The 23,934-nt window shown below is 46.6% G+C and overlaps 1 protein-coding gene across 2 annotated transcripts in view; it reads right to left on the minus strand.

Moving 5' to 3' along the window:
* Dnmbp (dynamin binding protein) overlaps positions 1–23,934 on the minus strand; it is a 95,043-nt gene that overhangs the window by 17,450 nt on the left and 53,659 nt on the right. The window contains exons 1-5 of one of the 2 annotated variants that reach the window (XM_051146614.1): positions 20,309–21,716; positions 6,144–6,337; positions 5,487–5,586; positions 1,493–1,640; positions 699–716 (exon numbers count right to left, since the gene is read on the minus strand). In XM_051146614.1, coding sequence (XP_051002571.1) covers positions 699–716; positions 1,493–1,640; positions 5,487–5,586; positions 6,144–6,337; positions 20,309–21,428 — 1,580 coding nt within the window. In that variant the 5' untranslated portion in view covers positions 21,429–21,716. Of the gene's footprint in view, positions 1–698; positions 717–1,492; positions 1,641–5,486; positions 5,587–6,143; positions 6,338–20,308; positions 21,717–23,934 lie in introns of those variants that run through there. The other variant, XM_051146613.1, reaches the window with a different exon arrangement.

A 23,934-nucleotide genomic window follows, 5' to 3' on the forward strand; every position in this document is an offset into this window, starting at 1 on the left:
TTTCTGGGTAACACCTGCTATCTTGCTTGGTCTTTGGCCCTGAGTTTGGGTTTTTAACTGTTCAACAAAGGCAGTCCTACACTGCATACTAATGGCTGTGCGCTGAGACACGTGGCATTAAGCGGTTGTGCTGTACTGATCCCACAGAAGGCACTACACACAGGGAAGCAGCCACAGTATCCCCAGGGGTATGAGCTCCGGGGACCACTGCCATACAGGTGGCTAACCATCTACTGAAAAGTTGCCGCATGGTGTGTGACTGTATTGACTGGGCACCTGATAACTATTAACCACCATTATAGGAGCTTGACAGCGCCCAAAAGATACCCTTGTTGGTGCCAGAGAGATGGCTCAGAGGTAAGAGCACCATCTCTTGCAAAGGTCCTGAGTTCAATTCCCAGCAACCACATGGTGGCTCACAACCAAATACTGAGATCTGGTGTCCTCTTCTGGTGTGCAGGTGTACATGCAGGTGAAACACTTAAAAAAAAAAAAAAAAAAAAAAGATACCCTTGCTGTAGTGGAAGAAAATAAGCACTAAGAAAATTAGTATATGAAATTAGTATATAAAGTGTTATTTAGTGGTAAGTGCTATGAAACAATGTCAAAGTGTGTCTCTAGATTTCTGTCTTCTAGGGGCTAGAAGAAATTCACCGAGTAAATGGTGTGTGCACCAGGCACCAAGTGGAGGGACTTACCATTCATTGTACAGGCTCCTACACGGTGGAGGCACGAGGGACAAGAGAGAGAGAGAGAAGGCATCAGAGGCAGCAGTGAACTTCTCACTATCCTCATAACAAAAGCCACACAGAATAGAAGAAAACTGGACGCCAATTGTGGGGTACAGCACCACCCCCACCCCATTCTCTGTCTAATGAGCCACCATATTCCTGGCTGTTTCTGTGCCTAAAAATAATGACTCAGTTTGAGACAAATATGATCCCTTCCTTGATTCACTCATTCCCTCCTTCAGACAAAGTCTCACTATGTAGCCTGGCTAGCCTGAAACTCACAGTGTAGACCACATGGACTTGAATTCACTGCATGGACTTGAATTCCTACCCAGTCTCCTAACGCTGGAACTAGAGGTGTGCGTCATTATCCCTGGCTTGCTATACAAGCGGAAGTCACTTAAGATTTCTATGGTGGGGCTGGAGAGATGGCTCAGTGGTTAAGAGTACTGTCTTCTCTTCCAGAGGTCATGAGTTCAATTCCCAGCAACCCCGTGGTGGCTCACACCATCTGTAATGGGATCTGGTGCCCTCTTCTGGCGTGCAGGTGTATATGCAGATACAGCATTCATATATGTAAAAATAAATAAATCTTTTAAAACATTTTTCAAGACATAATGGAGAGGAACACACTATAGCCCAGAATACATAGTAATGAATCACTCATGCATAAAATAATGTTCGCAGGCAGCTATCCCAGGAAGTTCAGACACAAGCAGGGGACCATCAAAGTGCAGGGGTGAGAGCATCAAAGCTCCTACTTAAGATCTGCCATGGAGTCCTGAAGATGCTTCTGGATCTTCTCATCCTTCTCGTAGATTTCCAGCAGTGAAATGGCCTCATCGTGGTTCTGGCAGTAAACCCTGTACGTTCCCTCAAGCTCTTCCCGGTGATCAAGAAACGCGGGTCCTTTGGAGCACATACAAACACATACTTAGTGGAGCACACACAAACACATGCTTAGTGGAGCACACACAAACCATGTTTAGTGTCAAGGTTATTCTTAGTGTCCTAAATATATCCACGTTCACCTGCTATGGGAGACAGTGAGATCATCCATCAAACTAGTAAATACTCCTGTAACAGCTTAAACTGGAAATCATTCAAGCCACAACTGAGAACTCTGTCACCCATGCATTATAGTTCAGAATAGGTATTTACCAACTCTGTCTTGATAGAGCTTCTAGCCCTCTCTATGAAGACTGAGAACAGCATCCGCAATAGGGTTCCCAGTGGTCACATGACCAGGCCACCCGATCCGCTTGCTCTCCACCCTCTAGGAATATCGACACAAGGATGGAGAAGTGCCTCCACAGCAGTAGTTTCTAACTTTGTGGTAGCGTAAGGATACAAATGCAATTTACTATACTTCCTTAAACATCTGTAATTAAAAGGCCTCGATCTGTAATATAGTTGTGCTTTTTTATTTTTAAGATTTTTTTTTTGTGTGTTTAGCTGCATGAATGTATGTGAGCCATATATACATGTGTGCCTGGTGCCCATGGATGCCAGAAGAGGGCACCAGATCCCTGGAACTGGAGTTATAAACAGCTGTGAGTCATGTGGGTGCTGTGGGTGCTGTGGGAGCTGGGAATTGGACCCAGGTCCTCTCTTCACTCCTGAGCCACCACTCCAACTCTCATGCCCACTTCGTTACAGGTAATAGAATGCAGAAATGAGCTTAGCCATCTCCACATGCTCGCCATGTGACCGAGGTAAGCAACTAGAAGCAGCATTTACGTCTGGCTGGGTGGAACTGAAACTAAAGGTTAATGAAGTAGTTAGTCTAATGTGAAATGAACAGATGAGTCAGTGACAAAAAAAATCACAGGTTACTGCTTTGCCCATAGTCACACTTATAATGAACAGTAAATTTCAGCCAGAAATCAAACAAACAAATAAATATGTAGTCTTTGTTTTAAATCCAAATTCAGAGATTCTAAGCAATCTATTCATAGGCCAGGTGGTCTACAGCCAGTTAGGCATAGCATTGACCCCTAAGTATATTACTATACAATGGTTTATTGATTTTATTTTATTCATGTGTGTGCATGTGTTCCGGTGCTGACAGAGGACAGAAGGGGCATCAGAGCCACTGGAGCTGGAGTTATAGGCAGTTGTGAACCAACCACTTGGCACAGATGCTAAGAGGTGAACAGTTGGCTAAGAACACAGCTCTGCAGCCCACAAGGCGTCCTTCTGAGCAGCCGCCTCAACGCTCCGTCATATTAAAAGGATCCTTTCCTCCACCCTTTCTCTGTGTCATTTGTTAATGGCTTCACAACGCTTTACTTCCCTTAGCCTTGTGAGTCCTTCTCTCTTCGAATGCCCCAGCTCTTGTCCACTGAAGATGCAGGCTTGAGTTGTCTTGAAGGCTGTGTGCTGCAGGAGCTGCGCTGCTCTCCTGCTCCCAGCTACCCCTCCCCGCCCCCACACACACCACTGCCACTGTCTGCTGAGCCTCTTCCTAAGGTTGAACTTCTGGCAGAATCTGAGCTGTTATTAACGCCTTCATCGTATCTAAGCCTGCCACCTAACTTCTAGTCTGACTTACAAGAATGAAAGGAAGAGTTACAAACAAACACAGCCAACTCCATGAAGGTGGGGCTGTGGCTATTGTAATTGCTTAATCTCCCCAATTCAGAAAGGAGCGCCTCACTCTTCCGAATGCAGACAGAAGCGGGGAGGCCCTCTGCACGGACATGCTACTTCTATGAGGACCCTCTTGGTCACGTGGTTATCTGAGTCCTGACTGCATCTGCCCATGCCACCACATGCTCTCACCATCCATCTTCTGAGAGGGCTACCCCTCAAGCCCCAAACACCAGCTGGTACCTAAGACGCATCTTTGATGTAAATGGGGTTAAGTCCCTGGTGAAGCCGGTTAACGAGGCCATCTGAGGGCCCAAACATAACACATAACAGAAGAAAAATGAGTGATTAATCCTCCTTAGATGTCAGCTAAATGTCTCATGTTTTCCCCTAATTTCAATAAACACCTGTAGTGCTTCAAATGCACCCTGCGATCTTACGCACCGGCCTTCGCGCCTTATTCTGAGTCCGCGCTGGGTCACCACGACTCCAACATGTGTTCCCTTCCCATCTCCATAAGACCAAGGTCCCCAGGCTTCGCTTTCTAACTGCTCAACTATAACAACAACAACACCGCTAAGCTAGCACACAGTTGTACTCCATGGGACTGAGCTTAGATGACAAAGAGCCGAGTTTGAAGGGCAGGCCAGTGAATATGAGCCATGTGATCATGGGCAAACTGCCTGTTTCTCGTGGGCAAAACAAGGTTAGAGTGCCTACAGGCCACAGGGCTGTTGGAGGGAACCTTTGCGATCCAAGCAGGCAGCCCACGCTCTGGTTTCACCTTACAGCCTTTCCCCCATGCCTTGAGGAAGTCAGGCCCTGACTCTGCTCTGACATCTGTCGGCCTTAGGGGTCAGGTAATGTGGCCTCATGCAAGCCGGCAGCACGATGTCGCCTGTTCTCTTTCTAGCAGTCAGGTTAGACATGAATGGCAATTACCACCAAACAATGACAGAGAAACCAGATGGAGTTCTGGAAAAGGTCAGCAAATTTAAAATGCCATTCTTTTATCTGTTTGAAACAGGGTCTCACTCATAGCTCTGCCTAGCCTGAAACTCACTACTGTAGACCAAAACCTGCTTCAATCCTCCTGCCTCTGCCTCCAAGTGCTAGGACTGCAGGTACCCAACCCATGACCAGCTAAAAGGACACTGGGGCTCCTTTGCTGGTCATTGTTGACTTCAATGGGATAAATCTAACTGTGAAGGGCTTGTCTATTTCCACTAAAATAACAATATTATAATATGTCCCCTCTCATGACATCTGGACAGAATATGGCAGAAGGAATGAAGGGCCACTTCTGAGAGTAGGTCATAAAAGATATGCCCATGGCTTCACTCTGGTGACTCTGGAGTCATCCATTATGAGAAGAGTCCACAGAGAGGCTCCTACGACAAGGAATGGAGCCCGAGCCCCAGAAGACAGCAAGCCGGGCCAACAGCCCAGCTCCATTCCCAAGAGAACACTAAGCTGGGGCCACCTGTCTTAGCCACTTCTAGTCCCTACCTGGAGAACCTGTGAGACATATGTTTACCGCTTAAAGTTGGTAAGTGTCCGCTCACTTGCATGGGGCAATAGGGAATAAATAAAGCCCTAGATTATAAGAATTAGATGAATGTTCTTTTGAGTATTTTTTATAATTATTCACAAAAAGATTTACAATTTTGAGACAGGGTCTCATGTAGCCCAGGCTGGCCCCAAATTTGCTATGTAGCTTAGGATGACCTTGAACTTCTGATCTTCTGGCTACTACCACCTGTGCACAACCTCCTAGCAACAGATATGTCGTAAATACCTCTTGGGAGATGTACACCTAGAACTGAAATAAAAATTTCTTTAAAAAAAAAAAGTACCTATTACTATAGTATAGTCTGATATTTTCTATTTATTTTATTTAAAAAATAAATACTGAATGTGACCTACTAAGTTGACTTCATAACCCTCCAGCCCAGCAGAAACCATCAAACTCTATGACACTCAAAACTTCTATTGCTAATACACTAACCACATCAAAGCCAACTGAAGTGAAAGAGAAAATGGGGACCACACGACCCCTGCACCATGTAAAATGTCATTTCCCCAGTGCACACCCAGCCCCCGGCCTCAGAAGGTCCCCTCTCCCACATCACCCCTGAATTAAACAACGGCGTGAGCTCATACCTACAGCATCGCTGACTTCCAAGGCTGCCAACAACTGCTTTGAGACTTTAATCACTGTCTGCATATTTCCAAAAAGTCCCTCGAAGTCAATGTTTGGTACCTGAGCAAGAGAAACAAAGCATCAAGCTATACGGAGATGAAGTTAATAACAGTACTTCTTCAAGGCCACTGCTTCTCTCAGATGCCTCAGAACAGAGGCAGCCAGCACCATCATGGGTGTCATCCTTTGTCCCTGACTAATGTGTGGTCTGGCTCCAGAGTGTCCCCCTAGGGTTGGCTTGTTAAAGGTGTGTGGGGTTACCAGGAGTAGCTCTTTTGGTGGTGGAGACTACTTGGAGGAAGTTACATCACTGAGGAGCTATCCGAGGCCCCGCCCCTTCCCACTCTGTGCTTCCTGGATGCCAGGATGGAGCAGCTTTGTTCTACAGGCTCAAAAGCAACAGCTACAACCAACCACAGGCTACAACCCCAACCCGAGGCTGTGTGCCCCGGTTCGGTCTGTCTTCCTTTTCTGCCAATTCTTTATTCTTCCCCCAGCGAGCCACTCAGTCTGCAATTACAGTACTGCAGAAGACACAGCCCTGACCCAGTCCCAACACTTCAGCCTAATGGACCACACTGACTGTCAGTCAGGCTGCCTCCCTTCCCATCCCCCACCTGTGCCTGCTGCAGGGGCACCATGACCCGCTCAATGCACATCTCCAGATCCCGGATGTAGTCTTTTTCCGTCTGCACAAGTTCAGCCACCACCTTGGCTCTCTTCTCCAGCATCCTCTGCTCTGGCTTTTCAGTGGACACAGACCCAGAGGGGACCACCAGGGATGAAGACTGGGAAGACAGGAGGGTCATGTCTGGAGGGGAAGGGAAGACTGTTAGCAGCTGTGTGAAAAGGAGGCCTCTCTAGCACACTGAATCAGGGAGCAGCATTCCCCAGCTCGCCCCACTGAGGACCACCAGGTCTGATCAAACATGCTCAGCAAGCTGTCTCTGCAGGGAATCCCCCCCAAGTGTGCAGGATCCTTCTCATTCTGTCCCCAAAGAAGCTGGATCACTCCAAGAGGACAATTTACTATCTGCTAGCTCTTTGTGAAGTTGAAATGAATGCCAGCCTTATCAAGAACTAATTTTATTTAATCAGATATGAAACCTGCACTGTCACCTCTGCAGCAAAAAAAACAAGTTGGGAAATGAGGACATCGATACAGCACACTGAGAGTATTAACCTGGGGGCAGCGAGATGGCTCAGCTGGTAAACTCACTTGCTGCCAAGCCGAGACCCACATGGCAGGAGGAAGAGACTCGACTCCCTCAAGTTGTCATCAGACCGCTACATGATTGCTGCTATGGCACATGCACACCACACACACACACACACACACACACACACACACACACGTACCACATATAGCAGATAATAAAATGTAACAAAATGTTTTCTCAACGTTATGAAAAGACTACAAGCAAAAAAGTTAATTTAAAAAAATAATATTATGAGGAGCACATAACAGTGCCAACTTGGAAAGAGAAAGGAATCGTCTACTTGAGATGAGAGGACTATTGGGCAGTGATGTCAGCACATCGTCACATGTGTAAAAGATTTGCCTCCCGAGCCACACTGTGCGAAGTTGGTTATTTTACACGGTCCTAAAAACAGACACAAACACTATAGGTGTTAAGTTCTTCAGTCATATTTCATTTTAAAAATCCTGCCAGGTGTAGTGGCACACACCATCAGTCCCAACACTCCAGAGACAAAAGCAGGGGGTTCTCTGGGAGCTTAAAGACACCCGGGGGGCCTGGACAACAAGTTCCAGTCCACCCAGGGCTCTCCAGAATGGACCTTTTCTGGAGAAAAACAATCATTTTCATCAGAGCTCACAATTCCGCTTACTTAGATGATGCACAGGATGAGACCAGCTGCTCATTTAAACAGAAATAAAAGCAAACTGAAGAAATGCAACAGTGAAGCCACCCCCAACAAAGTCGCTAAGTAAATTCAGTGTGAAGCCAGATAACAATTCAAAGCAACCAAAACAGTGTTCTCACTGCTAGTCTCTCAACTGACTTGAATCTCCAAAACTCTTTTCTGTGGCCACTAATCCTAAAGCCTGAGGAATGTCAGTGTTTACAGATGGGGGTGGGCAGCATCCTGCATTGCAAAGCAAGGAGGTCCTGAAAGCCGGGGAGGGGAGATGCTAACAAAGACAAGGGAACTGGGAAGGGCAACCAGGCCCAAGCAGGCCCAACTTCAGTATCAAAATTAAGTCAGCAGGGCAACGCATTATGATCCAGTGAATCAAATAGGAGTCCACACCCTAACACACATGAGGAGTTGGAAGAGAGAGTTCTGTCTCTGGGCAGATGTCAAAGTGAAAGAACCAGAAAAATGACAGAGACAAAAAAAAAAAAAAAAAAAAAGCAAAAGCAAAAGCATCATTTTCAAATCACCAGGGTAAATCATCTGTAGAGGATGAGATGGAGTGCCTCTAAGTCCAGGCTGGTCTACACAGAGAATTCCAGGCTAAAACAAGAACAAACAAAAAACAAACAAAAAAAAAAAGGGCTCTTATGTAGATTATGCTGAGGATAATGGTGGAGTTGAGATAATCAGGATTTTTGCATAGTTCTAAATTAATAATTACACATTACATGTCAATTTAAAAAAAAATGAAAGGAAGAAAAAAGGGACTACACAGAGGAGAAAGGTCACCCTGACCTAGTAATCAAAATCAGGGTCACCAGTAATGGCCAAACATGTCACATGCTTCCAAATATGCCTGAAAACATCACACACCCCTTTTGCAGTTGGTTTTGAAATGAGTCTTGAGGAAACATCAAACTCAAACTGAGAATTTGTATTCTTCAAAAAGCCATTGACTGCCATGGCGGGTGGGTGGGTGGACTAAACCTAACTGACCACTCTGTGCTGGTCATGATTTGAAGAAGAAAAGCTCCAAACACCATCTTGCTGGGGCTGAGAGCAGCCGTAGATTAGATAAGGCTACATCAATGTAACGTTTCCTGCAGTAGCCAATCCTTTCTGGCCACACAAGAAACACCCATGCTTACTAGAGTGATGGTTCACTTGTGCCAGCCCCAGAGTTTTATCCCTAACTCAACAAAACACACTCAGAAGCCTACTAGACCCATGGCACATCAATAAACTCTCAGATGTCTGAGAAGGGGGGTGGGGGGTGGGACGCAGGGAGGGGACACTAGGAAAAAACATTGCTAATAAACTTAAGAGTATACAGGGATGCCAGCCTTTAATCCCAGCACTCAGGAGGCAGAGGCAGGCAGATCTCTGTGAGTTCGAGGCCAGCCTGGTCTTCAGAGTGACAGCCAGGGCTACACAGAGATGAAGCCCTGTCTCCAAAAACAAAAACAAACAGAAGAGTACACAGGGAGTTCCTGGTGCCAGGACAATCTTCTTTCTGTAACCTGAGCATTATTCCAAACACAGTTTAAAACAGCAGCTACTATCTTCTTCGAATTTTCTTCCCGGCACAGGAAGTGGCAGCATCTCCTCCACCGCCTGTCTCATTCATCAGGTGTGTCACACGCACAGCTCATTTACTTACTTGCTGTGTGAGAACGGAGCCCAGGGCCTGGCACAAGGGAGAAAAGTGCTTCTTCGCCGCCAACCTTGTCAGAGCACTTTTTTAAATGGAACCGTTTGTTTTATTTCCCTTTGTGGGCACACCTGGGGGTACTTGTGTATACTGCCCTTTTCGAGGAGCCAGGAGGCTCCAGGAGGTTCAGTGCAATGCTCTAGATAGAGAGTTCAAAGCTAGCCTAAGCCACATTGAGAGCCTATCTCAAAAACAAAACTACCAAACAAATAAAAACCCACAGTGATTTTTAAAATGATAGGTTTTGTTTTGTTTTGAAGACAGGGTTTCTCTGCATAGTCCCGGTTGTCCTAGAACTTGCTCTGCAGACCAGGCTGGCCTCTAACTCTGAGATCCTCTTTAAAGGCGTCGGCTGCCACTGTCCAGCTTCAAAGTGACAGGTTCTTATCTTAGATCTTGCTAGTGGCAAACTGACAAGAGAAATCCATTAATACAAGACTATGAAGCCACAAAAAGAACATTGACTAATTCCAAGCACATCCGAGCCAACTTACAGATTACATCCCGGAACTCACTTTAACGTACGTGATTGATAGCTATCATTCTTACCTAAGAGATTAAAAACCTAAGACTGGGGAGGCTGACAGACTTGTCAAAGGCTCTGTGGAACAGCAGCTCTAGGTGTGGCCCAAAAAGATCAAGTCCAAGTGCTGTACCCACACCCTTGCCTGGGTCCTCAAATGGAGAAGGACCGGACCTTTCTGCTTCTAGTCTTTAAGCATCACGCCCTGGAAACAGCTCTCCCCTGGGAATCACACATCCACCAACGACAGCGACTGGAAGCCTAAGGCACCAGGCAAGCACGTATTGATTAAACAGAAGCGGCAGCCCAGGCCAGGAGATTCCATTTTATTTATATTAAAAGTGAGAGCCCATCTTAGCCGTGAATGCCTGTAATCCCAGCACTCGGGAGGCAGAGGCAGGCAGATCTCTTTGAGTTCGAGGCCAGCCTGGTCTACAAATCAAGTCCAGGACAGCCAAGGCTACACAGAGAAACCCTGTCTTGAAAAAACAAAACAAAAAACAAAAACTCAGAAAAATTTTCCTAGACATTCTCCCCTCCCATCCCCCACCCCCGATTTCCATAATGGCTGTGACCCGTTTTTCTCCAAACTTCCAGAATGCAGTTGTTTTTTGTTTGTTTGTTTCTGCAGAGAGGCTCTTGGCTAGTCAAAACAACAAGAAAAAATGCCAAACCTGTTATTTAATAAGATAAAAGAAAGGCCCTCTGTGGGGTACTGTTTGCAAAGCCACAGTGTGCTGGGTACCACTCCCGAGAATCTGACTCAGCCAATCTGGGTGGGACCCAGGAATCTGACTTCTAACAAATCCCAGGTCTTTCCTAAGCCACCAGTGACCGTCTTCACGCTCCACTAACAACCATTCTCCACACAAAAATGTCTAGTTTGAAATCATCCCAAATGTAAAACAGTTATCCCTTTAGCCCTCGTGCGTGCTATGAAAAAGTTTGATAAACCATTTTAGAGAGTTCATGCCGAGGCAGAACTCTGGGCTAGGGCACTGGAGGCCCGAGATGGAGCAACACCATGAAGGGCACCAACTTTTTTTAGTTTTTTTGTTTTGTTTTGTTTTTTGTTTTTTGTTTTTTTTTTTTAGTATTCGGAAAACCAAGTTAAAAAATGACTTCACTTTCAACTACCCGCAGCGGTGACAGGCTCTAACTCTAACCCTGGGAGCCTCACAAAAGTTCACCTCTGGGCAAATTCCTCATCTGTAAAACGAGAACACCTGTTTTGCTGAGTCCTTGGGGGAATTAAACGTGATAACTCATCAAAAGGGAGTCCTTTTCCCACGGGGGGTGAGACACTGCCCTCAGCACCAGACCAGGATGGGATACATAAGTTAAGAAATGACCTGAGCATTGGTTCAGAGAGACTATTTTGCCATAGGAACAAAATCTGAAGATGAGCACGCACACCGAGGAAACTGAGGCCCCGCATCAGCCTACCGACAAATAACCAGTGCGGACCAGCAGGCACTTTCTTCTTAAAGCTGTTCAGAAGCTGCGGCTGATGGCACGAGTTTAGTGATTTAAAGCAAAACAAAAAAGTATTTGCTGGGTTTGAGGGTAGTCCCCGCTTCCCGCTGCTCCTCTAAACCAAGGCTAGCTCTCCTCGGGCCAGGGCGATACCCCCAGATTCATTTCCACCAGCGGGTGGACCCATCCCTTCGTCCAATTGGCAAAGTCAGGCCCTATTCCCTAACTAAAGAGGGGTCGGCTGTGCTTGCAGAGGAAAGCCCAGCGCCTCCCGCCCCCGCCCCGGGTCCCACGCCGCACTCTTGTGCACCCGCCGCCTCCATCATACCTGCGGCCTCGAGGTCCCACGCGCCGATGTGCAAGGATCAGCCGAGGAGACGAACCTTCCCAGCACCCAGAAAGAGCTCGGCCCCCTAAGTTATCGTGGGCTGAGTAAGGTCTGCCCATCCCCCAGGCTTTCCGAAATTTTCTCTGAATCGCTCAAGGCACGCAAGCCCCGCCGCGGGGCTGGTGGTAAAGGACGGAGCCGGACTCTACCCCTGCTGGACCAAGCACTCGCGCCTGCGCGCAACCCTTTCCTTGCTGGTTGCTTTAGCTATGTCCTAAAACCCTCGAGAAATTCCACCTCTGGCCACTAAGCTCTTGACTTTTCAGCTGCTAAACTTCGTTTGGTGAGGCTGTCCTTTTCCCCGGAGTGGCAGACGCCACATGAAGTGGGCAGCACTGTCTGCGGGGTGAAGCCCTGGTCTTGCCAAGAGGACACAGCCCTGAGGTAGGTCCTACCCTCACAAGGCAGAGAGGCCTCAGGTGCGCAGGTTTCAGGACAGTCAGAATCCAGAACTAGGAATGAACGACACCTGGAGCCCTATTCACATATTGCAAACACTTAAGCTTTAAAGAAATCTAGGGAGATGAAACCTTCAAAGTGTCATTCTGTAAATAAACGAAAAGAAAGAAAAAGGAGAGAAATGAAAGGAAACCGTGGAAACATGCCATATATTTCTAAATACACATATGTTAATGTAAACATGTAGAGACATTCTGGAAGGGGAACACACCATTTTCATCACTGAATCAGCCTTAGGGAAGGTAAGATCAACGGGGAATTTAATCCAACCGGTACTTTTAAAATTTCGCTGAGTGCTGGGGACGGAACCCAGGGCTCCATGCACAAGCTAAGCACTCCACCACAGCGTGGTGGATTTTTTGGTGTTACGAAAGAGCATAATGGATTTTTAAGAAAATAGAAAGTGACATCCCAAGATGCCTCTGTAGAGTGAAACTATAAGAGACTATCTTTGGTGATGATCTTTCCCAGAGCTGCAAAGCACCCCACCTCCCGAGGCTGCAGGAGGCTGCAGGGTGTAAGCTGTGCTTTGCCTCCACCACTGAAGGAGCACCTTTGAGTTTTTAAAATTTATTTAAACAGATTTTTATAAGGCACTTAGGATATATGGCAAACACCGCTACAGACACTCGCCTCCTCCTGACGACCCTGCCGTCTGCCCCCATCCCCACTCCACGGCAGTAGAGAAATGAAATGGCTGGCTGGAGAAATGGGAGCTGGCTATCTTGGTTCAACTGCAGGTGCCTTTCCTGCCAATTGGGACCTAGATGCCACATTTGGATTTTGGTAGCCACCTGGTATCTAATGATGAAAAAGAGCAGTTTTAAAGTACAGTTCTACACAGTCTTGACAGCCCTGGGACAGCCATCATAACTGAACAGTGATGCACTTGGTACAAAGGCCATATCCAAATGGCTGTCAATTAAACCTAAGTATAAAGCAAATGATATAAACCCATCTGATAAGATCTGACTTGTCACACACAGTGAATATTAATGACATTCCAGAGACTGTGGCAGACATGATGGAAAGGGGGCATTTTTAAATTTTAAAAATTAAAAGGCCAAAAAAAGAGAAACAGTAGATAAAGTTAGGTTTTCTCCAGTTCTTACTTCTAAAATGCTTTTTGTTTATGTATTTATAGAAATACTAGGAATTGAAGCAAGGACCTTAAACTCTACCTCCAAACTAAACAGTCCCCAAACAAGCCTTTTAACACAGGGGTTCACTTTCAGGAATTTACTGTGTAAATAACTGGCCAAGTGTATATACAAGTGTGATCAGAAATAGTTACCAGAGATTTAAGTGGCTAAGAGGACCTGCTGCTCTTGAACAGGACCCAGGTTCTGTTCCCAGCGCTCACAAGATGTCTGACAAACCTCTGTAACTCCAGTTCCAGGCCCTCCTCTGGCCTCTGTGGGCACTGCATGCATGTGACACACAGACATACATGGAGGCAAAGCACCCATATACATTTTTTTTTTTACTAATTAAAATAATAAAGCTTAAAAAAAAAAAAGCCTAGAAATCGTCTAAACAGAAACAACCAAATGTACCTCCAAAGCATCATACAATGTGCTTGTATAAATAAAGGATGATGTGTCCATGTGACAGGAACTATTATGGTCATTAAGGTTTCTCTGTACGGATGACATGAGGCACAGTCCCGAGAGTACTAGCTGAGCATGGAGGTGCTTCATAATAGTGACAACGCCAGAGTCCAAACTGTAGTCAGATCTCTGCCGGAGCAGAAGTGGGCACTGGACGATACGAGGATAATCTTTACACAGCGCACAAAAACATCACCCCGACATCCCAAGCCTTGAGTTTGGTCCCCAGCACTTCACAGACCCTGGCCTGGCGGTGCAAAGCTGTAAATCCAAACACTCAGCAGGCAGAGGGCGGAGAATCGGAAGTTCAGGGTCATCCTTAGCTACACAGTGGATGTGAAGCTAGCCTGGGATGCATGAGACCTTATTTCAAAAGGAGAGGGGCTGGGGATATAAACAGATAGGTGCCTATGTACTAATATGCAATGATATTTAGTGTGTGTTAACGAAAACGGTATACAAACCAATTTATATTTTTTTAAAAACCTGATGGTTTTGTTTAAAAGGCAAAGTTTGTTTTTTTTTGTTGTTGTTGTTTTTTATTTTTAATTTTGTTGATTCTTATTTATCTGTATGGGCACAGGTTCACCATGTGCATGCAAGTATATGGAAACCAGAAGAGGGTGTCAGAACCTCAGAAACTGGGGTTCAGGTGGCTGTGAACCATACAGTGTGCGTGCTAAGAACCAAGCCTGGGTTCTTTGTGCTCTTAACCACCGGGCCATCCCTTCAGCTCCCAGGAAAGGCACTTTACATGCACACAGCAAAGTGTTGAAGGTCTGGGAATTGTGACTTTTTGATGTCTGTCTAACATTAATCACACACACACACACCAATAACATGGGGAAAGGGTATCTGCCAACACAGGTGAGTGCTCTCCCACTGAAGTCAGCTTCCATTACTTTGTAAATCTATCTCAAGCTCTCTTTTCACTTAACAACCTGAGGGCTCTTTCTCGGCTTAATAATCTCTTTAAATTGGTGACAAAAAATCAGGCAGTAGAACACTGCTGAAATGACACTCTGCAAGCGTGAAAGACAGCAGGCATGCCACTGAGGCCGTCTGGCCAGCCTGGCTTCCTTAAGCTTCTGTGTACACAGCCTGTGCAGCAAGCCCCAGAGAAAGCAGCCTCGGAGTCTGTTCTTCCTCACCTCACCCCCGCCTGGAGGACTCATACGTCCTGGTTTTCTGTATTCCCGCGCCCCTGGCTCCAGCCCACCTACCCAGCCCCCACGCTTTTCCTCCAGCACCCACTTCAGCTTGCCCTTTCTCTGTGAAACTGTCGTCTGCAGGGATCATGGGAAAGGGTTTTGCTGAACTTCAGTGCTGAATTCCTTTCATCTCAGGACCCCAAATCCCAACAGCATCAGAACAAACTTCCTCCCTGACCTTTGTGCAGGCACTGCCTGCCGGCCTGCCTGCTTTGGCCTTTAGCTGGAAGAAAATTCCTGCTGGGACAGATTCTTAGAACGTGCTAGAAGCCACTCCCTTCTCCCCACTTTGTTCTCCAGGCCCCTTATCCAAGTTCCTACCCAGAATCTAGTTTCTATTCCTTAGGTCTGCAACTTATTATACCAAGAATGCAAGGGGCAACCGAGATGGCGCTCTGAACACGCACTGAGTAAACAGAAGGCCTGGGAGAGGATGTCATTGGAGGCTTCGGACCAAGTTGTTATTTTTTATTTTAGTATTTAGGTAGAAGTAAAATAATGAAGCAAAGATATATAATTAACTTGCAATCTATTATCACTGCCTAACAAGAGGATTTTAGGGAGTGGAAAGCTGGTACATTAACACCAAGGACACACCCTGCTCTTCTGAGGACTCAGGACAGTTCCCAGCACTCACTTTTGGTTTCTGCCAGTGTGGTCACATGCACAACTCACACACATATGCACATAATTTAAAAACACAAATAATTTGTTTTGTTTTGTTTTTTGAGACAGGGTTTCTCTGTGTAATAGCCCTGGCTGTCCTGGAACTCTCTTTGTAGACCAGGCTGGCCTCAAACTCACAGATATCCACCCGCCTCTGTCTCCCAAGTGCTGGGATTAAAGGCACTTGCAACCTTTCCTTTCTTACGTTGCTTTTGTTAGGATATTTTATCCCAGTAACAGGAAAAGAAACTCAGGCTCCCTGTAACGTATGCCATGCCTCTGCTGCGAAGTAGGCTACCTACTACCAAAGGTGAGCCTCTGCTCGCTCAGCCCGCATCCTTCAGGCCTCTCAGTGGCATGTGTTCTGCCCCCTCTGACTTCCTAGTACTTCCTGCTCTTCTAAGTTTGCTTAAGCAGAAAAAGTCCACAGACTTCCGGTTTCAACTCTCTGGGCAATAAGACCGCACAATTCCTTCCTGATCTAGGTATGTCTCATGCCCTGGGCATTTGTCAGCTCCTCACTCATAAATTAAGTAATTTGAATTTCAGTGCTTTTCATACTTTTAAAAATATGACCCATATTTTACTTTGTGTGTGTGTTTGTGTGTGTATACATACATATATACACACACTTACAAAATGTGTGCATATATATGTGTGTGTATATACTCACACATACATAAAACATGCTCTTTGACTATACTAGATGTAGATTTAAAATTCACCATTAACTTTTATTTGAATCAGATGTACTGGTTCACACCTATAACCCCAGCACTTGCGGGTTAGGGAAGTGAGGCTGAGACAGAAGGTTTAATGTGAGTCTAGGCTTACAATGAGTTATAGGGCTAGCCTGGCTTGAGAGCCTGAAAGAGACTCTCTCAATCGTGGCACGAATTTAATCCTAGTACTTGGGAGTAAGGGGCCAGAAGATCAGTCAGTTTTAGGAGCCAGCCTCGGCTACATAGCAAGTTTTAGGCCAGCCAGGGATACATAGAAAGACCCTGTCTCAAACAAACAAAAAGAAAGAGAGAAAGGAAGAAAAGAAGGAGGGAGCAAATAAAAAAGGGGAAGCCCACAACTCTTATTTTTCAGAAATGCTACTTGCAATCCACTAGATACACTCTAAGGCCCAATTATGAGTGCTGGAGAGCAGCTCAGCATTGCAGAGGACCAGGTTTGGTTCCTCACACCCACATGGTCTCTCCCAACCATGCGTGACCCCAGTCCCAAGAGATCTGACATCCTCTTCTGGCCTTCATGGCATCAGGCATGCACATGGGTCACAGACACACATGCAAATAGAACACTCATATATATAAAGTAATAAGTTAATTTTGTAAAAAGACCCAATTATGAGCTACCCACTATTTATTAAAAACATTAGATCTGTTAGCATGAAAGGTTCCTTCTAGAATTAATATAAATTATTCTGTGATGTGGCCCTCCTAACCTGGAACCCTTAGCCTTGGCTCTCCCAGAATTCTACTTTCAGATTCTTCTCTATAAGACTTCGTCATCGCCAGACCATAATATCACTCCCATTCAACACAAGTAACATGGAATTTAAGACTCCAGGTCCCTTCCTGTCATAACTGCTCACAGTCTTAGCAAATGTAAAACCTTAGGACTCCCATCGTCCATAAGCGGTGGCTTACGTGTGCCAACCTTCCTGCTGATAACTAATTACCAGCTCCAGACATGCATTAAAATGATAATTATATGTAGGTATCACAAAAACAATCAAAAGCAGCAGCAGCTAAGGAGGATGTGACTTGAAACAAGAAGGTGCAATTAGGCCACATTCTTATTTACCCATTTTTCTCCCTGAGGCAATTTCTAGTTTTTGACAAGTAAGGGAAGAGAGCCAACAAGTAGACAGCCTGGACTGAGAAGCCAGAGTTCAAGTCTCAGGCTAGGAAAGTCCTTCAGGGAAGCCACTAAGGGGAAGACCCCAACAACTATGGAGAAATTCCCCTCAAACCTTTGAACAGACTGTGCATGCCTGTAATGAGGTGACAAGAAGCCGCCAGAAAACAGCAAGGGAACTGAAGAGCTACTGAGGTGGGCTGGGAAACTCTCAAAGTAGAGAGTCTGTAGCTCAGAGGTTCACTCAGCCTTTCCAGTTTTCACAGAAACCTGACACATAAGGAGTGAAAGCCTCCTGGGTCCTCGGACCACACCCTAGGGCTAAGGTCCAAAATTGTAACAGACTAGTCCCAACCACCCAAGACAGGCGTAAGTTGAGGAGGAGCAGGGAGGCTGGTGACGAAGGGAGAAGAGGGAGCTGGGGAAAGGCCCGGCCTCTGGCTCGGGGAAGGAGCAGCTGCTTCTTTGGTAGCTGGATGGAGGGATGGGACAGAGAAGGGAGAAGTGTCACCCTTAAAGCCGAAGTGTTCACTCAGGAGGCAGAGGCAGGCGGATCGCTGTTAGTTCGAGGCCAGCCTGGTCTACAAAGCAAGTCCAGGACAGCCAAGCTACACAGAGAAACCATCTCGAAAAACCAAAAAGACAAAACAAAACAAAAAGCGCCAAAGTATTTACAAATGTCCAACAGGAGCAGTGCCTGTAAATCTGTGCCTCGGGGACCCATGGAGTGACAGACTATCGGGCAATTTGTAAAGGGAAAGGGAGTCAGTGGATAAAACTCACACACAAACAATAGTGTACAGGCACTTACTATTCCAGACACGTGAGCAATGTCTTTTTATTGCTGTTGTTTTTTGACATAGGGTTTCTCTGTTTAGCCTTGGCTGTCCTGGACTCAGATTTGCAGACTAGGCTGGCCTCGAACCCACAGAGATCCGCCTGCTTCTGCCTCCTTGAGTGCATGCACGACCATGCCCAGCTGTGAGCAATGTCTTTAAAAAACATTTTTAAATGTTTTGCTTGCATGCATACTACATACATGCCTGGTGCTCACAGAGGCCAGAAAAGGGTATTGGCTGCTCTAGAAACGGAGCTACAGGAGGTTGTGAGCCATGGTGGTGCTTGGAACTAAACCTGAGTCCTCTGCAACAGCAGAAAGATATCTTAAGCATTCAGCCAGCCCCATAGGAAACATCTTGGTTTAGCCAATAGGGAATCTTAAGCTCAGAGAGGCTAAGCAATTTGCCTAAAATAACACAGTTGGTAAATCCTGGAGCTGAGATTTGAACCCTAGGCACACCCACTCTAACACACTTGTTTTCTTCCGCAGTGTGTGCTGCTGCTAGGTAACCCACAGTGCAGTTCAGGTCATAGCTGGTACTCAAAGACAGCGACCAGCAGTATAGGAAGCCTAGAGATTTCTAGCAAGGATGAGATATTTCAACTGGCCATGGGGTATCAGGCATATAAGAAGGCTACAAGCTCCAAGAGGAATCCTCGTCCGGATACAAAGATGGGGAGCTGTGAAAATGCAACAGATAAGGTGGAACCGAGCTGGTTTCGGAGAGCCCACAGGGCACATTACAACACACCAACCAGAATAAACACCATCATGACAGTTAGGAGGCTTCCAACAACAAGGAACTGCAGGCAGGAAGCAAAGTCCACCCAGGAAGAGGTGTGGGGGAGGGAAGAGGAGCCACATCCAAACCCACACAAGGAATCACAATCCGACACTTCTCTCTGAGCTGTAAGGAATGTAGAAGTCACCCAATCCCCATGATTTTAGACAGAAAATGAATTCACAGAAAGAAAAGAAGAAAGATTAGCTGCTAAATTCCTCAGCCTCCCAGATGAAGCCGGGTTTGATCTCATTTTTATCTTCATTAAGTGCAGGTACATCAAGCCAGCTTTGTTCAAATAGTGGCTTGGAAATTCTGAGCCTATCAAGGCCATGCTAGGGGAGCGTGGGATAGAATGTTGGCACATATGGGGCTGCAACGGGAGTTTATCACTGTCTCTGATGGCCCCAGTACAAAGCTAAGTAGGCAGCCATTCTGTGGGGGCCCTAAGAAAGTTTCCTCTTGGAAGGAGGGTATGAGGGGGGTCTTTCAGATCACCTATCCTCTCCAGGCCTTATCCTCTTGCCATAACCTGCATCCCTAAGGCTACACTTGGCCAGAACAACACAGGCCGTTTAGGCCCGAGGAGAACACAAAAGTTCAAGCACTTGGGAAGCAGAGGCAGGCGGGTCTCTCAGACTGAGGCCATCCTGGTCTACAGAGTGAGTTCAGGACAGTCAGGCTACATAGAGAAACCCTGATTCAAAACAAAACAAGGTATATATATATATACTCATCAAATGAAGTACTGAAGACATAAAGCAAGAAAGAGGCCACGTGACAGACTCCTGACATTCCCACTTTGCAGACCACTGAGGGAGCTAACCTAGCAGGTGCAAAGCCTGGTGGCCAACTGCAGTCAACTTCTGGATTCCATAGGAGCTCTTGGGCTCACTATGTTGGCTGGACTGTAATATCAAGGAAAGAACAACCTGTGGCACAAGTCAATGCTCCTTTTCCACTAAAGTCTAAAGACGTTTAGGGACTGAGAGAAATTTGCCAGGAAGATAATTTTTGCCACTACGTCACATTAACAATCATGCTGTCCCTGCAAGAATGAAGACATTAGCATAAGGATGGAAAGAAGTTTGCTGATGGGGGCAGCTGACAACCAAGAGAGAAAGAGCGCCCACCAGAGGTTGTCTTGTTTGAGGGACACAGCACATCATTTGTGACACTACTGTCAAACCATTGTCCTGCAAAATTCCCTCCCCTCTCCCCACCCCCAAACATCATGTCTCCAGATCGGTCTGATGCAAACACACTTAGGGGCCAAGGTTCTGCACATAGAGCGATACTACCATCATCCATGTCACCTATTTCCAGGGTTCCTCTTTAGCCTACCAGAGGCTGGCTGGACTCCTACCTTGGGGCTTCGTCCTTCTTTGCACAAATTCTGAGCGTCTCAGGGTGCTGGGAGCCGTGCGGCGGAAGCAGCTGTTCCTTCCCCAAGCCTCTGAGCCCGTTAAGGCTCTCGCCTCCCCCGCGTGCCAGGTGCTGCCTAGTGCAGGGCCCCCAGCAATCCCACAGTGACGGTCTCCTTGCTCTGTCTCAGGATGCCGCTGGGGACCTGCAGCCAGGGCGGCGTCTCTAGGTGCTCTCACTCCCAGGCTGACAAAGTCATCACACTCCAAGTCCCCTCCTCCGTGGGGAGAATCCACATGTCTGTGATGAGAAGACTCAGAGTTCACAGGGAGAGGATCAGGGTCTTTATCTTCTGTATCAGAACTAGCTAGGTCCGTGGGATAAGTCTTTGCTTTGGGGTACACTTTATTACTTTGGAAAACCTTCCTGTCTTCTTCAGAGTAGCTAACGAACTCTTCACCTCCACTGACCCCATTCAAACCTAGAAGCCCCAGAGACTCGCCGCTGGTATAAGGCCCGGGAACATGACATGAAGTGCTGTAGTCTCTATGGTCTAGGTTGAGTCCTTTACAATCCTCAAGGCTGTAATTAAAATTCCCCAGGTCCATGTACCAGTTCTGCGGTTGATGTAAATTCTCCAAAGAGTCTCCCAAATCCCAGCAGCCATTCCTTGGTTTGGCTTTCGGCAGCTCCTCGGGACTATACATCAGACCCTTACAATCGACACAGCCGTTCACCTTCCCACATCCCCCAGCTTCCTGAAGCAAACGCTCCTCTGTCCCAGGCCTGAGATCCGCACAGGCTACATCTTCTCCATTCCTGTAACCAGCATAGGCTTCTGGGAAGAGACTATCCTTCCCCCTCCCATTTGTTTCCCCAGATTCCATATAGTTTGGTTCACTCTGCTCAAACTCCCAATACCCACAATCCCTTTTTCTGTAGGGCCGATTGCGCCCCTTGGCCCAGCGTGTAGAGTCCCGGTCATTTTCTGTGTGAAGCCCAAGCGGCTCAGTGAGGCTCCTTTTCCAGAGGCTCCTGCAGTCCTCGTACTCCCAGCTGGAGCCCCAAGGCCCTTTCTGCTCAGCTCCTCTTTCCTTCCCAATCTCATGCGCTCCACTCATGTTCGCTCTGACCACGGGTTTTACTTCTCTGTTCCATGGACCTGGGTCGGGCCGAAACTCAGAACAGGTGCAGTCTAGCCTCAGGCAGGATCTGTCCTCCTTAAAATGTCTTCCAAGCACCAGAGGCTTCCTGTTGCTGTGGCCCGAGTGCAGGGCGATGTAGAGTCATTTCAACTTCAGGATCCAATCAGTGAGCTACTCTATCTTCTCCTCGGAGGCCAGGAGATAATTAGTAACTAGAATCCATGTGATTGGTGTTGGCAGCACTGTGGTGTTCCCCAGAGCTGGTCAGACTGGCTGGGCTGCTTTATACTCTGAAGGTACAGGCATTCTGATGCCCTCAAGGGCTTGTAGGGGAAAAAAAAAAAAAAAAAAGGCACCGTGAAAGAGAAAGAGCTCCCTTTCAAAGCCCAGGCCAAGGTCTTGTGTCAGTCTGCAGGCTCCACATGAGGACAAATGCCTGCACGGGCAGCTCAAACTGGCCCTCTAGACCCCGCTGAAAGCCTTGGACCTCTGAAACTCTTCCCCAACAAGCACAGCTCCCTGCCCCGAGAGTTTGGTTCTGTGAGAGTCCAGTGACCAGGCAGTGCACACTCAAACCGCCACCACTCAAGCTCCAGTGCCGGAAGCCATCCCACTGAGGAATGGTAGGAATTCCTACAACTCTCTCCATCATGGTAATCATGGTAATCATGGTGTGAACTGTCTTATCAAGAGAAACAGTTAGGTTCCCTTTTCTTAGATACTCTCCTTATCAGAAAGCATCAAATCAATCCATTTTCTAAAATTATTTTATTTTTCTTTTCTTTCCTTTTTTTTTTTGGTTTCTTGAGACAGGGTCTCTCTGTGTAGCCTTGGCTGTCCTGGACTCACTTTGTAGACCAGGCTGGCATTGAACTCACAGCAATCCGTCCGTGTGCCTCTGCCTCCCCAGTGCTGGGATTAAAGGTGTGTGCCACCATGCCCGGCCTAAAATTATTTTCAATTCAGTTTATATACTACATTTAAAAACTAGAGAATTTGGCTAAAATAATAAAGACTGGCATGATAGATAGATAGATAGATAGATAGATAGATAGATAGATAGATAGATCTTCTTTTTAAAAAGATTTATTTATTTATTTATTTATTTATTTATTTATTTATTTATTAGTATACAATGTTCTGTCTGCATATACAAATGCATGCCAGAAGAGGGTACCAGATCTCATTACAGATGGTTATGAGCCACCATGTGGTTACTGGGAACTGAACTCAGGACCTTTGGAAAAGCAGCCAGTGCTCTTAGCCTCTGAGCTGTTTCTCCAGCCCCCAATAGACCAATCTTAGACATGAGCATTGAGGAAGAGAAGATAAACTAAGGGATGCTCACATGCGACATCACAAAGCCATGCATTACAAAGTAAAAGGCAGGTGACATGTGCTAAGCAACAAACACATCAGCAATGGCAAGGAAGTCAAGACCCGCATATTCCAGGAGAGCTTTCACACGGGCCTCAATTGGAGCACGATTCCAGCCGCCTGCTCCAGCCATTAGATTTACAAGGATAGTCTCTAACTTTTATCTACCTCGTAGTTCTGGTGGCGCGATCTGCCCTGCCCGTAATTCAATGTTTATTCTACTGCTTATAAACTGCATAATTCTTTCCAGGACGCAATTGGTCCATCTAAGGGATGGCTTTGGTGACTCCCCTGAATCTCCCAGCCCTAACAGTCCTCTGTTCTATTTTTCCCTCACAACTTCCTTGATGGGTTCTTGAGAGCAGTGTGTCTTCCTTTGATGGACTCTGCACACTGGGCCAAGGGGCGCAATCGGCCCTACAGAAAAAGGCATTGTGGGTAATGGGAGTTTGAGCAGAGTGAACCAAACTATATGGAATCTGGGGAAACAAACGGGAGGGGAAAGGATAGTCTCTTCCCAGAAGGCTATGCTGGTTACGGGAATGGAGAAGACATAGTCTGTGCGGATCTCAGGCCTGGGACAGACAATCTTAGAAGAAGATCAGAAGTTTTGACAAGCTAAAGAGAGTCCCAAAGTGGACGAAATCCAAGCATGGTGGCACAGGCCTGAAAACTCAGCTTACTCAAGAGGTGAGGGAGGAGGCTTACAAATTCAGTCTGCCTGAGCAACTTAGTGAGTCCCTTTCTCAAAAAGAGAGGAGACAGAGTGATGGTGCACGCCTTTAATCCCAGGAGGTAGAGATAGGGCTTTCTGTGAGTTCGAGGCCAGCCTGATCTACATACTGAGTTCCAGGACAGCCAGGGCTACACAGAGAAGCCCTGTCTCAAACAACACAACAACACAACACAACACAAGCAGCCCATGTATTCTCTTCTCATGAGCCTTTCAACCAGCAGCAGCAGCAGGGACAGTCCCAGCCATTGTGTGTGTGTGTGTGTGTGTGTCTGTGTGTGTTTGTGTGTCTGTGTGTGTGTCTGTGTGTCTGTGTGTGTGTGTGTGTGTGTGTGTCGGTGTGTGTGTGTCTGTGCGTGTGTGTGTGTTTCT

This window comes from Acomys russatus, chromosome 5, assembly GCF_903995435.1.
Source record: "Acomys russatus chromosome 5, mAcoRus1.1, whole genome shotgun sequence".
Classification (NCBI taxonomy): Eukaryota; Metazoa; Chordata; class Mammalia; order Rodentia; family Muridae; genus Acomys; species Acomys russatus.